This window comes from Paroedura picta, chromosome 18 (genome assembly GCF_049243985.1).
Source record: "Paroedura picta isolate Pp20150507F chromosome 18, Ppicta_v3.0, whole genome shotgun sequence".
In the NCBI taxonomy this organism is placed as follows: domain Eukaryota; kingdom Metazoa; phylum Chordata; class Lepidosauria; order Squamata; family Gekkonidae; genus Paroedura; species Paroedura picta.
This window is the reverse complement of record NC_135386.1, coordinates 9,291,922-9,308,919: the sequence shown is the minus strand read 5'-3', so window position 1 is coordinate 9,308,919 and position 16,998 is coordinate 9,291,922. Positions and strand designations below refer to the sequence as shown.

General features: G+C 50.8%; 1 protein-coding gene across 3 annotated transcripts in view; it reads right to left on the bottom strand.

Annotated features, from left to right (window-relative positions):
- Positions 1-997: 997 nt before the first annotated feature.
- Positions 998-16,998, bottom strand: part of SH3GL3 (SH3 domain containing GRB2 like 3, endophilin A3) — a 29,864-nt gene continuing 13,863 nt past the window's right edge. For 2 of the 3 annotated variants that reach the window (XM_077317255.1, XM_077317256.1), the window contains 8 exons: positions 10,524-10,592; positions 9,285-9,357; positions 8,087-8,230; positions 7,348-7,481; positions 6,295-6,453; positions 3,024-3,127; positions 2,675-2,802; positions 998-1,759 (listed from right to left, as the gene is read on the bottom strand). In XM_077317255.1, the coding sequence (XP_077173370.1) occupies positions 1,554-1,759; positions 2,675-2,802; positions 3,024-3,127; positions 6,295-6,453; positions 7,348-7,481; positions 8,087-8,230; positions 9,285-9,357; positions 10,524-10,592 (1,017 nt within the window). In that variant the 3' untranslated portion in view covers positions 998-1,553. Of the gene's footprint in view, positions 1,760-2,674; positions 2,803-3,023; positions 3,128-6,294; positions 6,454-7,347; positions 7,482-8,086; positions 8,231-9,284; positions 9,358-10,523; positions 10,593-12,753; positions 12,899-16,998 lie in introns of those variants that run through there. The other variant, XM_077317257.1, reaches the window with a different exon arrangement.

The window sequence follows — 16,998 nt, the reverse complement described above, 5'->3', positions numbered from 1 at the left end:
GACCTGAGTCTTTGAAATGAAGAAATGTTTGTAGCCTGTTCCTTACCGTTGAAGAGACACAGCCCATTAGAAGCTACTTAAGTGACTGTAAACACACAGAGTCTGAAGAATTCCTTGGCTCAACTGCAAGGAGCTGAACGTAAACAGGAGCGATCAATTTGTTCCAATGGGACGTATTTAGGAGACTTGTCCTTTTAGTACCAGTTTGTGGTTGCACTATCCCTATTCTTGCCACTGGAGCGGGCTTTGCAAAAAGGCCTAGAAATTCCATCTGGCCAGGTGCCTCGTGACTAAGGCGTTTGCAGGTCTATTAAGTCTGCAATACATTTTGAACAATTTGTTAAGTGTAGCCCAATTGCTTCCCTAGTAGAGCTTACCTGCTGTGCCAGCTTCTAAGCATTAATAGCAAAAAAAAATAAAATAAATAAACAGTTCAGCCCTGATGGGCAGCCAATCTGGTGAAAGGGAGTAGTCCAAATCCCTGTTTTGGTGAAAAAATCTATTAAACGTTTGAGCATCTTTTCTCCCAATAATTCTGGAGCTGCCATGACTACTTGGCTTACCAGAATGGAGTGACCATGGTTACAATCAGGGGTAATCAAACTGCGGCCCTCCAGACGTCCATGGACTACAATTCCCATGAGCCCCTGCCAGCATTTGCTGGCAGGGGCTCATGGGAATTGTAGCCCATGGACATCTGGAGGGCCGCAGTTTGACTACCCCTGATCTAAATGGAACTTCAGTGTCCATCTTGAACGTTAGCTCCCTTTATACACCTTGTTTGAGCCTGGAATTCCTCCTCCTGCCTGTCTGTTAAAGCATCCGGTGACATGTAACTTTTGGGGGTGTGGCAGGGAGGTGCGGTCAGCTGGCATCGCTTCCGGGGCTCCTCCACGGTCAAAAGGTTGGGCCAGCACAGGCTGGGGATCGAGTTCCCCCTAGCCGTCCGTCTGAAGCTGTCGCTGGACTGCCCCCAGTTAAGAAAAGCGAGAGGGCCTGTTTTCCCACGCAAGGTTTATTACATTTGGTCAGTGTCTCTGGAGGCTTTTGACTTTCAGACAGCCCACTCAGTACAGCAACATCTCCATCAAGGTCACTGCTCTGCTCTGCGCACACAAAGGGCATAGCTTTTCACAGTTAAGACACACAGAACGAAGCTGGTTACAGGTAGCCCAGCTCTCCCTCTGCTCCTGAGAAGGGCGATCCAGAACAAGCATGCTGCAGCCAAGACGGACAGCAAGGCCGGGGCGGTGAGCCACTAAATGCACTTTTGGGAGCAGCCGGTGAGCTGCTGGTAAACACACCTTGAAGGCACAAGCAAAACCACGGGCCAGGTCGGGTTTCTCCCCCTCCCCTCCGTACTTCCCCAAAAGGGAAGAAGGGTTTAATATATACAAACTACACGAATACAAAATAAATACGTTTCCGAGAGACGCGTACAAAAAAAGTCAAGGAGTTGGTCAAGGAATCAGCGAGGCTGCCCCAGAACGCCACACGAACGGAATCCATTTTGGCCAAGGACGTCCATCTGTTGTCCGGACGGCGCAAGGTGCTCACTGGGGTAACGGCACGATGACCTCGACGTAGTTGATGGGGAAGAAGCCCGATTGGCCATCGAGCATGCCCTCGTACCAGTTGTCGTCAATCTGATTGGTCAACGTAATGACGTCCCCTTCCTTGAAGCCGAGCTCCCCTTCGTTTTCTGGCTCAAAGTCATACAGGGCTTGGCAGCTTGGCTGGTCCAGGTGCAGCGAGGAACCTGCCAGAGGGACGTGAGATACAGGGGGAAAGATCAGCCGCACGAGAACATCTCATGAGAGGCAAAGAGTGGGCAAGGTGCCAACTTGCTGGCCATTCCTGGCCCTAGGGATGCTTGCCTGGCCTTGATAAGGGCCTTTTCGGTCCTGGCCCCTACCTGGTGGAATGAGCTCCCATCTTGGTTGCCCACCCCCATTGCTGCCCCCCTAGGGTTTGTTTTAAGGGGATTATGATGGCCACCTGTTGAAGTTTTTGTACTGCTGTATAGTAGAAATTGGAGTTTTAAGGGATTTTGTTGTATGGGTTGTTTTGTATAACCCGCCGCGAGCCAGTCGCAAGAGCAGTGGCCTATAAAATAAATAAATAATAAATATTTATACATTAATTCTCACCCAAAAGGTTTAACGGGAAAGCTTCAGGTATGTCCAGATTAAGGAATCCTTCCCCAATAATGTTTTGAATAGCTATCGATGGCGGCGGCCAGCCTGTGGCTCTCCGGATGTCCCCCGGGGGCTCATGGGAATTGTAGTCCATGGACATCTGGAGAGCCAGGCTGGCCACCGCTGGATTAGAGCTATTTTCAGGAAATATTCCTTTCCTCAGACACTTCTCATTGCGCCGGCAGAGTTGAATTAAGAGACAACGCTTCTCTTCATTCATTCATTCATTCATTCATTCATTCATTCATTCATTCATTCATTCATTCATTCATTCATTCATTCATTCATTCATTCATTCATTACCCTCCCCGGAGGCTCTTCCCTCTAGTAACTCCCACCCTTTCGGGAAACCCTTCCAGGGCTATCAAGAAGCCCCCGGGGCTTCACAGAACCCTGCCGGAGAGAGCCGGGAATTAAGTAACAGGCATGTCGACAGACAGCCGTCTTTTCACCCCCTTCTTTTAGCATCGACTCACCTGTTGATTTCAGGGGCGAACCCAACGCAATGCCGTTGTGTTGCTGGCTGTCGTGTAGCTCCAGCCTTGCCGTTATCGCCGGCTTTGGCACGAACTCGCGCCTGGGCTGGCTGGAGGCGAGGTTGATTCTGAAACGAGGGAGGCAAGCCACAAAAGAAGGGAGCTGTGACAAAACCAGGCGCTGATGCTTTTCCGCGTCTCACGTGCTCTTCACAACCGGCCAGTGAGGGAGTACAAGCCGGAAGGCGGGACCTGGCCCGAGAAGCGTCGCGTGATCCAGTTCCACCTTGCGCTTTTCAAGGGAGGAGTGGGATGGAAGCCGGAAGCGCGGCTACACCTTTGCACCTACCTGTTCTGAAGCTTGCTCTGCAGGTCCTCGAGGATATCTGCAGACTGCTTGTGGTAGTCTAGCGCCGCTTCGACCAGGACTAGCAATTGGCTCACTTGCTCTATCTGGAAGGGAGAACCAAAGAAGAGTCCTGTGGGTTTCATTCGGCCACCTCAGCAAAGGAGATCCAATCAACGAGACAGAGAAAGGCTCTTGAAAGATGGACCACCAGTGTGCTGGTTAAGAGTGGTGCCTTCTGATCTAGTGAGCCGGGTTTGATTCTGCGGTCCCCCATATGCAGCCAGCTGGGTGGCCTTGGGCTAGTCACAGCCCTGATGGTGCTGTTCTCACAGAGTAGCAATATCGGCTCTCTCAGCCTCACCCACCTCACAGGGTGTCTGTTGTGGGGAGAGGAAAGGGAAGGCGAATGAAAGCCGCTTTGAGACTCCTGGTGGGGAAAATCGGCATATAAAAACCAACTCTTCTTCTTCTATGCCAGGGATGGCCAAATAGTGACTCTCCAGATGCCCATGGGCTGCAATTACCAGCATGGCAGGCACTCATGGGAATTGTAGTCCGTGGGCATCTAGAAAGGCTCAGTTTGGCCACCCCTGCTTTATACGTTACCCTTTTTCGGTTTGGAACCAATGACCACATGCTAAAAACACACTCAAAACACAAGAGTTACGCAATTGTGGACAAACGTACAAATGGTAGCATTTGGCCCAGAAGACGTCTTACCCCAACGGAGACCTGTGGGAACCGAAGGCCTAATCCATGGATTCTGGCTGGCAAAACTTCCCGTTCAGCAAGTATTTTTATATTACTTTTTAAAAAGTCCAACACAGATCTACCTAGGAACAGAGGTATTATCTTCTATATTATTTAAGCCAGGGTAGTCGAACTGCGGCCCTCCAGATGCCCATGGACTACAATCCCCATGAGCCCCTGCCAGCGTTCGCTGGCAGGGGCTCATGGGGATTGTAGTCCATGGACATCTGGAGGGCCGCAGTTCGACTGCCCCTGATTTAAGCTGTCCTGACAACCAGCCGGTGAGGTAGGCTGGCACGATCACATCCCTGGAAGGAGAATCATAGAATCATAGAGTTGGAAGGGACCTCATGGGTCATCTAGTCCAACCCCCTGCACTATGCGGGACACTCACACCCCTAGAAGAGTGCTTCGTTTCACAGCACCGTGTAAATCTGCCAAGGATTTACATCCACCGTGTAAATCTACCGCTTCCGAACGCCCTGCTTGTGTTCTCGGCCACAGTGCTCCCCCAGGTAAGGCTGCAATGGTTTCAAGGCGAGCGCTCTGCCCTGGGGAAGCCCAAGGGCTGTTCTTCAGACATTTTTTGGCCTTCTTGCAACAGCTGCAAATTGGCAGTCCCCGAGAGGCGGTGGTGCTGGGAATCTACATGGCTCTCGCTAGGTGGCAGCCTTCTAAAAGCAATAGGTAAGGAACTCAATAAGTCCAGCTGCCACGACAGGCCCTTTTTGCACGGGCTGCTTCCTTCCAAACGTCACGGAATTGGAATTCGGCATTCCTTCCATTCAAATCCTGTGCCTGCAATCGGTGCCTTTAAAAAAAACAAACGGTTTTCTCTTGAGAATTGCAGGGCATGCATTCTGCAGAACGATGAGAAATAGCAGGTAGTGTCAGAGCACTGATTTTTTTGGGGGGGGGGAGCGAGGGGGGGTGTCCATGGTTGGTCTCTCCTTATTAGTTTCAAGCTGGGCATGTTTTTTGAAATTCTAAGGAGAGATTCTGCATTCTCTGCCATCTTTGCTGAACATTTAGTGCTTCTCCCCCCCCCCCTTAGAACTAGGTATTTAAAGTTTCCTATTTTTCTTTCAAACAATTCTTACACATCTAGCGATCCACCGTTTCCTCATTAATCTACTCACCCACCCCAATTGATCAGATGGTCTTTCTACGACCAGAGGTGGAGACAGCTGGAGCCAGGAGAGAGCAGGGATGGCTCTAGGAGTAGTCTGGGGATGGGCAACGTTTGGAGGAATGAAGGGAGGGGAGGAGAAGGTTCCCTCCTGCAACCTGTTTAAAAGGAGCTGGACAGAGAGCCTTAATGGCACAACCCATTCAAAAGGATCTATTCCGGGGCATTCAGACTCCCAGTCCCAAAAGATCTGTTGCATGTCGACTCCCCGACCCAGTTTCCTACTTGACACCTACTTCTTCTGGATGCTTGAGGCTGATCCCTTCCAACTCTATGGTTCTATGGTTTAAATATCTCCAAGATATTTTGATAATGGCCGACGACAGGTAAGGTTGAACCTGCCATCTATCATAGAATCATAGAATCCTAGAGTTGGAAGGGGCCACACAGGCCATCTAGTCCAACCCCCTGCTCATAGAATCATAGAATCATAGAGTTGGAAGGGGCCACACAGGTCATCTAGTCCAACCCCCTGCTCATAGAATCATAGAACCATAGAGTTGGAAGGGGCCACACAGGTCATCTAGTCCAACCCCCTGCTCATAGAATCATAGAATCATAGAGTTGGAAGGGGCCACACAGGTCATCTAGTCCAACCCCCTGCTCATAGAATCATAGAACCATAGAGTTGGAAGGGGCCACACAGGTCATCTAGTCCAACCCCCTGCTCATAGAATCATAGAATCATAGAGTTGGAAGGGGCCATACAGGCCATCTAGTCCAACCCCCTGCTCAACGCAAGATCAGCCCAAAGCATCATAAAACATCTATAACATAACATATGTAACATAACATCTATAACAGCAGTGCCCAACCTTTTTATGGTTGAGGACCGCCTCCGTGGGTAGGGAAGAGCTGGCGGCCCGTGGCACTGCGCATGCGCGTTAGCGCCCCCTGGTGGTGAAAACACGTGTGTGCGGAGCTAACGCTCCGTGCCTGCCTCTTCTGCGGCAACGCCTGCCTCTTCCCCCCACCTCTTGCAGCAAGAAGCTAGCCAGGCCCGTCTCGCAGCAAGAAGCTAGCCGTCCTTCCTGCCAACAAAGAAGGGCCAACGGGTGAACACCCTTCTCACAGACCCCCGACAGTCAGACCGATTTCTCAGTGGAACAGGCTTCCTCGGGAGGTGGTGGGTTCTCCATCTTTAAAAAGGTCCATCTGATGGAGAGGCTGATTCTGAGAAGGCTCAAGGGGGTGGCAGGTGACAGTGGATGAGCGAGAGGGTTGTGAGTGTCCTGCATAGTGCAGGGGGTTGGACTAGATGACCCAGGAGGTCCCTTCCACGTCTATGAATCTAGATGCCTCTTGCGCACAGCAAGATACCAAACGGCTTACATCGTTTTCTAAAAAATTGAACATGCTCCTCTCCGCCAGCTCTTTGGACTCTTCAAACTTCTCCACGGCTTGCTTGACTTCCTCATCTGGTACCTTTCCCAGGCGCTTCTTTTTGTAGTCGTAGTCCAGGCGTCGGCCTTCCAGTTTCTTTAGATGGTGCTGTCGAAAAAAAGAAAGCGGGAGTTAAGTCCAACTGTTAGAACGAGCGGTAAGAAGCCCCACGTGAGAAGGGAGAGGATTTACAGGCATTTTCTTTTTGGAAGATGAATTCGGTGACATTGATTTATGCGCCAAGGGTAAGTTCCATGGGATTCCGCAGGCTGCAGAACCCCCACGGCATCTGCAAACAATCCAGTTATTGGCCGCCTTGACATTCTCGACAATAAATCCGTACATGCTGGATCTATCGTCCAACGTGAAAGCGCTTCAGACGGTGCAAATTAGAAGCAGGCCCCTGCCAAAAGACAGCTATTTTTTATCTTTGGGTCAGATTCTAGGGTTCTTCTATCTTCTATCTAACATCCACCTGCCAAATTCTCAGCATGTTTTCTTTGGTGGAAGCTTGAAGCCTCGGACGGATGAGGAAGATCTTTCTGACAACCCAAGAAACGACTCAGGTTTGCAGGAAAATCTGGACACTACAAACAACCACCAAACAACCCTCCCCTCAAATGGTAGGGACAGTGCCTGTCGCTTTAAGTGGCCGTTACTAAGAAATCGCCACAGAAATTGCCTTCGTAATGCCATCTAGAGCTGCAGCTTAAATACCCACCTAACCTTGCAATTGCGGCCCACTACCGAATCCCGTGCTTTCATGTTGCATTAAAAAAAAAATCAAAAAAGAAGGAGAAAAGTGACACTTCCCAAGAGGAATTCCGCACAAACACAGCAACTTTAAACGTAAGCAATCTTTCACGCGTAAGGTAGCAGCAGAATGTAGATTTTTTTTTTTAAAGCAAGGATGGAACTTTTTTTTTTTTTAAAGCAAGGATGGAACTTTTTTTTTTTTTAAGCAAGGATAGAATTTTTTTTTTTAAAGCAAGGGAAATTCACCCCGATCTCTTTCAAGTCTTTGTCCTGCAGCAACTGAAGAGGGTCAATGAAGTTCTGCTTGACGTTGATGTCCAGAAAGTCCTTCACTTCAGCCATCTGCTTCATGCTCTCCCCCACGTCGATCAGAGCGGCCCCTGAAAGGAAGAGGCGACATTTAAGCGTCACAGGCAGTGTTGCGCGTGCTTTAAAAACAGATCGAAAAGGCTCAGGCATTAGTTCACAGGCTCCCCATTTCGCCCTCTGCTTTCCCAGAAGGGGGCAGTCTCTTGACGTCCCAGCCAAGTGGAATTAAATTCCAATCGTGCGTGAATGCGGTCTGCCACTGCTGCGCATGTCCTCCACTCCTTGCCCCACACACATTACTTGGATCAAGCACCAATTTGCTGTCATGACAACAGCCACAAGCCTCAGTGATCCGGGCTCTGTTCTCTCACAGAAGTCAGGATCCCAAAGTAGGATGAAAACCAAGAGTTCGACTCCTGGCTTGTTCGCTGAATGGCCCAGTAGATTGTTGCATGATCAGACTAGGACGTTTTTGCTCACACCCACGCGGATCAGCGCAAGGAAGGGCTAAAGAAGCGATCCATAAAGGATCAATCAATGAACGTTGCCGTGAAAGTCACTTCCCCGGCAACTGTAAGCGCCTCGGGACACAGACCTAGATTCCCTCCCAACGATCTGCTGCTTTGTTTTTCCTGCACGGACATACAGCCAGCGCTGCACAGCGCCTCATGCTCACCAAACGTCGACTCCTCGCCGAGTTCTCTCCCGTACCGAAGCATGCAGTCCCCAAGCAGCCCCTCCGGCTGTGGGTACCCCGTGGCTTTCACTTGCCCTCGGATCTTGGACACGGTGTTCAACATTCCCAGCTTGGCTCTGGAGGCTAAACAAGAGAAATGCAATAAACGGAGACGGGAACCAAACAAAAGGATGAAAATGAGTGCAAATGGGAGTGTCATTTCGTCCTTCCATCTGGAACGATCTCCCAAGTGGATTGCATCAGGGTTGGTCAACCTGTGGTCCTCCAGATGTTCGTGGACTACCATTCCCACGAGCCCCTGCCAGCGTTTGCTGGCAGGGGCTCGTGGGAATGGTTGTCCATGGACCTCTGAAGGACCACAGGTTGACTACCCCTGGGTTGCATGAAAGGAGGGAGGGGAGACCCTTGAGGCTGCAGTGGTTTGGGATAGGATCCTACCCAACCCTGCCCCACCATATACGCTGGCCATAAAGAGGTGTGCCTGGTCTCAACCAGAACCAGAGATTTCATTGGCCCTGGCTCCAGCCTGGTTGAATGAGCTGCCGGCGGAAACATAGCCCCTCACGGGGCTTCCGAACTTCCAGAGGGCCTCCACGGTGGAGCTCTTCCACCAGGCATTTGATTGAATTCCAGGGTCTCAACGCTAACATCTAAATTGGCTACCTCACATCTGTGGTCACCCTCTTGAGAACATCTGTGGTCACCACCCTCTTGAGAACTCCCCATCTTAAGCCGGGCCACAGAGTCTGTCTTTATAGCTGGTTCACCTGTCATGCTAGGTAGTTTCTGGGATGGAGGGATCACAGTTGGAATTTTACTACTGTTTTTAGCCTAAAGTTTGTTTTGTTTGAATTTGTCTTTGATATGTTTTATAGCCTGAGGGCCACTTTTGGAGAGGGGTGGCCTTAAAAACCCCATCATAATCAATCAATAAAATAAATAAAATTGCAGCCAATTCCCCTGGGTGTACAGAAACTTCGCCCCGAGGTTTGTGAGGATTCTTGGGTCAACACAGAATTATTTGAAAGACCACCGCAGAAATCCGATTCTATGGTGCTGAATTTTATTTCCTCCACACTACACCAAATTAGGCACACGCCTTGCTGAGATAGCTTTGCAAACATTTGGTTTTTTTTTAATGCACATCACGGACTGAGCCGCCGTGATCGTCTCTTACCTGGATTGGGCTGGAGGTATTCCGTGGATTTCGACAAGAGTTCTGCCACCACTTTGTTGGTGACCTCGATTTTCTGCAAGGAAAACATCGATAAGAAGGGTCCTTCAAGGGAGCGTTCACTGCCCGGCAGCAGTGCATCCTGGTCTTCGCAGGTGTTGTACAAAACCCTGCCTTCGAAATCAGATTCAGTGGAATAATGTCTCAGGAACAGGAATCTCAGCTGGCAGAAGGGCTAAATATAATCATGCCAGGATGCTGTACGGCCTGGCCTTTCATGAAGCAGGCAGGGATGTTCAGGAACAAAACTGCAGGTCTGGAGGTCTCTCATTTTTAGGAAACTACAATGGGATATCTGCCGTCTCTGTCTAGAGCAGCCCCCTTTCAACCTTTTGACCGTGGAGGAGCCCTTGAAATAATTCTTCTTTTAGGAACCCCGGAAGTGATGTCGGCTGGCCACACCTCCCTGTCAGCCCCCCCTCCCCAGGAAGTGACATCATCACCCATGTTAACAGGCAGGCTCAAGGAGAACTGAGAGGGGGGAGAGAGACAGGAGGTGGTTTAAGGTGGGAGTAGGATCTGCCCCCTCCCAGCCACAGAAACCACAAGAAAACTTATTCACGCTCAGGAGGGGGGGGAACAATGGAAGTGGCTGATTCCCTAGCCTGTGGCCAATCCATTGAGGCAGGAGGAGGAAGGCTGCAGACCCCCTTCCAGAGCTGCCAGCAGCTGGGAATCCCTGGTTTAGAGTCCAGTGGATTTTTATTCCACCCTTCCTCCACAGTACTCCAGGGCAGGAGCAGCCAACCTGTGGTCCTCCAGATGTTCATGGACTACAATTCCCATGAGACCCTGCCAGCGAATGCTGGCAGGGGCTCATGGGAATTGTAGTCCATGAACATCTGGAGGACCACAGGTTGGCTGCCCCTGCATAAGAGACTGGCACCTTCTCCTGAGGAAGTCACCAGCGAATGCTGGCAGGGGCTCATGGGCATTGTAGTCCATGGACATCTCGAGGGCCGCAGTTTGACTACCCCTGCATAAGAGACTGGCACCTTCTCTTGAGGAAGTCGCCGGAAAGCTTTATGGCCCGTGCCCCTGTGTGCCCCCAACATGCGTACCAAGCTCAGGGCGCATCTAGAAACTCTCACAAGGCACTCTGGAAGACCTGAGGTAGGAGCCATGAAAGCTGGGATTGAGGGGAAGGAATCGCAGCTAATCTTGGCAGGAAACTCTCCTTACCCTCTCCATCTCTTGGAAGTCCTCATGGAGTTTTGTCCCTTCAGCTCCGCTGATCTTTTCACTGAATAGCTGTGAGAGAGAGACACAAACAGCCTCAGTCACTGCAGAAAGGGGCAGGCCCTGAAAGGTCACTGTAAAGCTATTACAAAACGGAGAATCACGTATACCGCCCCTCGACAATGCAAAGAATTGTGCTAAAAGGAGAGGGGAGGAAGCGAAGTCCAATTTCTACACCTTCTCATGCTTTACTGAGGAAAAACGGGGACATTAGTACATCGGTCACACCCGTACTAATTTTGGGGGTACGAACACACAGATCGCTTGCGCGCTTGTACAGACGTGTATTCTGATTTTTGTTCCCGGACATGAATACCCTGGAAAATGTAAGGAAGAGATTATGTGTGCCGGTTTCCCATTTAATGGAGCTGCATGCAGCCACAAAGAAACACCCTTGCATGCACCGGGGGAGAGGGGAATAGAAGGCTGCAGCACCAGGCTGCAATATTGGTGAAATGGAGATTGTTAACCCCACTGTACAGTCATTTCCCTGTCAAGAGGGACAGATGGCACAAAGGCAGAAGACAGAGAGAGGGATGACAGAAGACAGATAACAAGAGCGACTTTGATTTTCCTACTCAGAGCTTACTTGGGAAAAAAAGACCTGTAATGTACAGCAAATATACCCCTCTGATTGCAGAGGTATTTGGGGAAAGGCGACTGCCATCTTCTTCTTTTCATTTTGAAAATCAAAGAGAAAACTTCGGAGCAGCTCCTGGCAAGTTTAAGATTATTGCAGGAAAATGAAGGCTCCCTTCAAAAGAGAAAACTGTACACTAATGGAACACTAATGTTTCTTGCGTTAGTCCCCAGCCAACAGATCCTTTGGGGAGGTGGCCTAAATCAGGGGTGGCCGAACTGGGCTTCTCCGGATGTCCATGGACTGCAATTCCCATGAGCTCATGGGAATTGTAGTCCGTGGACATCCGGAGAACCACGGTTTGGCCACTCCTGGTCTAGACTCGACACCTTGCTGTGTCCACCTGTGTTCCTTACGGCCCCAGGTACAGCCACAGGTGTGAGCTCACTCAGTGCCCACCGGAACCTCTTCTTCCTACTGTGCCCAGGTGAGTTTTGGGCAGCCCCACCAGAATTCGAACTGGGCTCAGATTCTGTTACCGGAAGTGGAACTCTGCCCATCACAGCTTCTGTGCTGCTGTAGAGTGTCGTATGCTTGCTACTGAACGTGATATGCGTTTTTCTATGATAATCTTTTCTCTGGCAATGATACCATCTAAAGCAGGGGTAGTCAAACTGCGGCCCTCCAGATGTCCATGGACTGCAATTCCCAGGAGCCCCTGCCAGCGAACGCTGGCAGGGGCTCATGGGGATTGTAGTCCATGGACTTCTGGAGGGCCGCAGTTTGACTACCCCTGAATCCTAAAGGCACATGCTGTCATTCTGGCTGGGATGGGAACAGCCTGATGGCTGGATCGAGGACAGAAACTTGAGAGAAAGCAGAGCCAAGCGCTGTACATATGTTTGGTTCAGATTCTCTGACATCTTGAGCTATGCAATGCCTCTTGGATCTGGGAAACGCTTTCAAAAAAGCCCCACACGGCAGGCCTAGCTAGTATCTAAAGTTGTTTGCATTGTCCGTAGACCGTGAGTTGCCTTCGGGGACGGATCTAAAAATATCCCTGCATGAATTGATCTCCGATATTTATCTCCAGCGCAGTTGCTTCCATGCAGAATTAGGCCTTTGCTGCAGAAGGGCCTGAATCATGTTTAGTGCACTGCAAGCCTTTGCTTCTCCCAATACTTGATAGACTAGGTGCACTTTCCCCTGATGCACACCCAGTTAGAATCATAAAACCGTAGAAGAGTCGGGAGGGACCTCCGGGGTCATCTAGTCCAACCCCCGGCACTATGCAGGAACTCACAACTACCTGCCCACCCACAGTGGCCCCAATTTCAGGTTCGAACCTGGAACTGCTACAGGGGGAAGCTGAGCTCTCAGGGCCAGTGGTTTGTCCGAGCAGGAAAGAAGACTATTGCAACTCCATCTCCTGAGTGCCAGCCCATCCCCTCAGCATCTCTGTAGCCAGCCAGCCAGCCAGCCAGCCAGCCCATCTCCCCACCCTACTCTTCGGGTGCACACCAATCCCTGATCGATCCTTGCATTAGGCAGCCCATGTCCGGGGGGGTGTTTAATTACAGATAACACGAGTACCTTCGGAGAACTCTGAAGCCACATTGTTGGAAAGGCCCTCGCCGATTTTATCTCAAATTAAAAGTTCAGGAATGCGCCGTCTCGGCCTCCCGCGAGCCACCGGGGGCTCTTATCAGCGCCAGCCCACACATTCGGAGCAGCCGGCCTAGCAACTCCCCCCTGGAGGTTTCTGGCCTCCAGACGTATCTTCTTTGCAGGCGCTCAGCAGCAGGGCGGGGCGGGGCGGAGCTGGCACTCCCAGATGGGGAAGGAGGAACAGGGCTGCAACGGCAAGCTTTCCGAGTCATTGCAGCCTTTGTGCTTCGGAACAGTCTCTGGGGCCTAGCCATTGTCGAGCGCAAACCGAGAGCAAATAGGGAGCCTCAAGACGCATCCATCCCCCCCCCCCCGAGGAGGTCCCCCATCGTGTCTCTGCACTGTCTGTTCCTCTGGGCCTTTGCAGGGCCAGAGTCTGCGTTCTTGCCCAAGGCAGGGGTTCCTGCGAGTGGTCATCCAGGCAAGGCAGGGTGGCAAAGAAAGACGTCGACCGCGGTTCCTAAAAACTCCACCAAGGCCCAGGCGCTGCTGCCTCCTCTACAATTCCCATGAAGAAGAAAAAGAAGAAGGAGGAGGAGGAGGAGGAGGAGGAGGGGAAGGGGAAGGGGAAGGGGAAGGGGAGTTGGTTCTTATATGCCACTTTTCCCTACCCGAAGGAGGCTCAAAGTGGCTTACAATCGCCTTCCCTTTCCTCTCCCCACAACAGACGCCCTGTGGGGTGGGTGAGGCTGAGAGAGCTCTGATATCACTGCCCGGTCAGAACAGTTTTATCAGTGCCCTGGCGAGCCCAAGGTCACCCAGCTGGTTGCATGTGGGGGAGCACAGAATCGAACCCGGCATGCCAGATTAGAAGTCCGCACTCCTAACCACTACACCAAACTGGCTCTCGCTGGGCCCACGCCCCCTCATTTGCTCAAATCCCCATCGTTTCTCGTGCGGACGAGCAGAGTTCCATTGGGCTGCCAAATTCCTTACTAAATTATCTTTCTCAAGTTACTGGCGCTCCCCTCGATCTCTCACTTCGGACCTCCTTTGGAAGGGCTGCCCTGAGCGCCACTTTTAACGCACCTGCCTGCGTTTTTCTCTCCCACTCACACCCAGAGGGCAAGCCAAGGCTATCTGAATGGGACAGATGCCCCTGGAGAGGGAGAAATGTTTTGAGAGTATGCAGGAGAGGCGGAGAGAGAGAGAGAGAGAGAGACATTGGCAGAAAAGAGAACGGCACAAGCATGAACAGATCACACCAGCCTCCAGAGCGGCCTTATCCTCAGAGCTCTGGTCTGCTCCAACTCTTCCTCAGTTCCCCATTGCCGCCTGAGATATGTAGCCGAATGAGGGGGCAGACGGTAGGTAGGGAGAGCTACGCTTTACATCTTCTCCCCTTGAAAATAAAAAAAGCTCTGCAAATAAAAACAAGGACGTGACCACACCAAGATGCAAAGTCTCCATCTAGCTCTCTGCACGCTGGGATCGTTTTCCACTTCCAGGGAAGAATGAATGCAGGCCGCTTGGGGAAAACAAGTCAATAATTGCCTCCCCGTGCAGGGGTGCAGACCAGTTCACCCTATCAGAACCTCCTCCTTCTGCACGGACAGGCTTTCTCGACTTTTTTACCCTTGAGAAATCCCTAAAACAACCTTCAGGCTTTGAGAAACCCCAGAAGTGGCGCAATCGTGCAGAAGAGGGTTGGGAAGCAGAGCTGTGGACACGCCCACCCCAGGCCCCTCCCCTTCTTAGGACCATCACTGGCCCCTTTAAGAGGGGGACGCAGGTCGACATGACCATGTATGGTCATATCACCCGATAAAGGTTTAGGAAATTTAAATATATAAAACATTGATTAACGCCCACCCATTTGGGAAACCCTTCCAGGGCCACCAAGAAACCCCAGGGTATCACAAAACCCTGGTTGAGACAGACTCACATGGGCACTCCAAGTTTAAGACCCCAAACGAAGGTGCTCTTGAACTCAGGGCCTTCTCCATGCTCTATCCTTGGTCTTTCTCCATTTATCCCCTGAAGACAAACAGGCAACAAACTAGGGCCAAGTCTGCACGCAATAGATAATGCACTTTCAATGCACTTTAGAAGTAGATTTTCCTGTTTTGCACAAGGAAATCCAGCTGCCAAAGCACATTGAATGTGCATAATCTAGTGTGTGCAGACAAGGCCTAGGTTCCTTTTCAGGATCAAAACACAGGATTCTGGATACCCGTGAGCAAACATCTGGGGATTTGCCCACACTGCAGCTAAGCGCAGCTTCGTGGAGCATTGAACATCATCAAGGAAATTGCATGCTGGGGAGGAAGCTCGTCCCATAATTATCCTCCTCCTCACTCACACACACACACACATGCGGAAGCGGCCATAGGCCCTGAGGTGGCCAATATGGGAACATTCTGCCTTGCAGCGTGGGAAGGCGACTGTAAGCCGCTTTGAGCCTCCTTCGGGTAGGGAAAAGCGGCATATAAGAACCAACTCTTCTTCTTCTTCTTCTTTCCCTTTCCCACCTCAGATTACAGGAGATTAAAGGACGGAGCTACTTAAACAGGGCAAATGATGCGGTAGAAGGTTTGTTTATTATATTTATATATACCACCTTCCCCTCCCTGTAGGTTTGTTTATTATATTTATATATACCACCCTCCCCGGAGGCTCAGGGCGGTTTACATAAAACATATGCCACAGAACAAACTGCAAGCATGTAACAGGAAGTCATATGAAGTCATGTGCCACTTTTCTCTGCCAGGAATCTCAGTGCAGCCTTTCCCAAAGCAAACTAGCAGCCCCCCCCCCCCCATGAGAGCTTTAAACCAAAAGGGAAAAAGACAAAAATCTGAAAATGGACCTCCCACATCATTGTCCGGTTCAATCCTCACTTTAGATAAACCTGTGTGTGGCCTGGACTGATTCAGACTACAGGGACGTATGGAACAGCATCCGATGATTACACATTCCTTCAATTTACCCCCCCAAATATCTCCCATTTAAAAGAAAAAACCTAGCTAGTAAGAATTGCAGCCCAGCCTGTCCCTGACACACTTGCTTTCTGCATGCAGGGAGATTTTATGTGGAGGGGTCATGGGAACCCAACGCCTGCTGCAGGGATCTGACCCACCAAAACACAGCTTTCCTCCCAGTCTATCAAGCAAGATATGAACAGTAACCCAAACCACACGCTCCCTGGTTCCCAGTTCTTTTGCGTTGCCTTTCCCAAACTTTCCTTCCCCTTTGCCGAGCTATAAAAAGCGCACGGGCTCTTCCTACAGCTCCTTGCGGGGAGTGTTGATTGACCCTCTCCTGTGGCATTCGACCAGAGGAGGAGCCTGGGTCAGGGTTGTTTAACTTCCCGGCGTTGAGGCTGGAGGGGGGGAAACGGGGAAGGGACGGTGCTTCGGTTGGCATCGGCTGGAGAAGCAGAAAACAAGGACGAGAGAGGCAGGACTTGGGCGGACACCTTGTTGCTCTCCTGTTCCCAAGGCGAAGACTTGCAGCCAATCTAGCCTTCTGCACCGTGGGGGTATTGACGCCTGGTGCAAAAATCTGTTCATTTGGGGTCACGGTGACCTTGCTGCCCTTCGGATATTTTTTCCCCCACAGCGCCACGGATATGTGAACTAGCGCCTGTAAAGGGGGCCAGTGTCACTTTGTGCATGCTGGGTCACAACCGCTGTTGTTGGCCATGGAAATAGATTTGAGTGGGTCGCCGTGTTGCTCCAAAGCAGCAGAACGAATTTCGAGTGCAGGGGCACCTTGGAGACCAAAGCAAGCTTTATTCAAGGCATGAGCTTTCGTGTGCAAAGCACACGAAAGCTCAGGCCTTGAATAAAACTTGCTTGGTCTTCAAGACCTTGAATAAAACTTGCATGGTCTTCAAGGTGCTACTGCACAAAAAAATCTGTTTAACCATTGCAATTCTTTTTTTAAAAAAACTGGGATATCTGCACGATAACCAGACCAGGAAACCATTCTCCATGAAGCCAGAGAAATCAGAACCTTGGACAAGCCCCCAGAAACACAGGAAATATTGCAAGGGGTGTGGTCAGCTCCAAGCGACATCACGGACGCCTTCTGAAGGCCAAGCAGTGCCACCGGGACCTGCTCCACCATGTCTGGAATATTTCTGAAACGGTATTGTGCCATGGAAGCTCACTAAGTAGCCCTGGGCCACACTCTGTCTAATCTACCTCGCAGGGTTGTGGTGAAGAT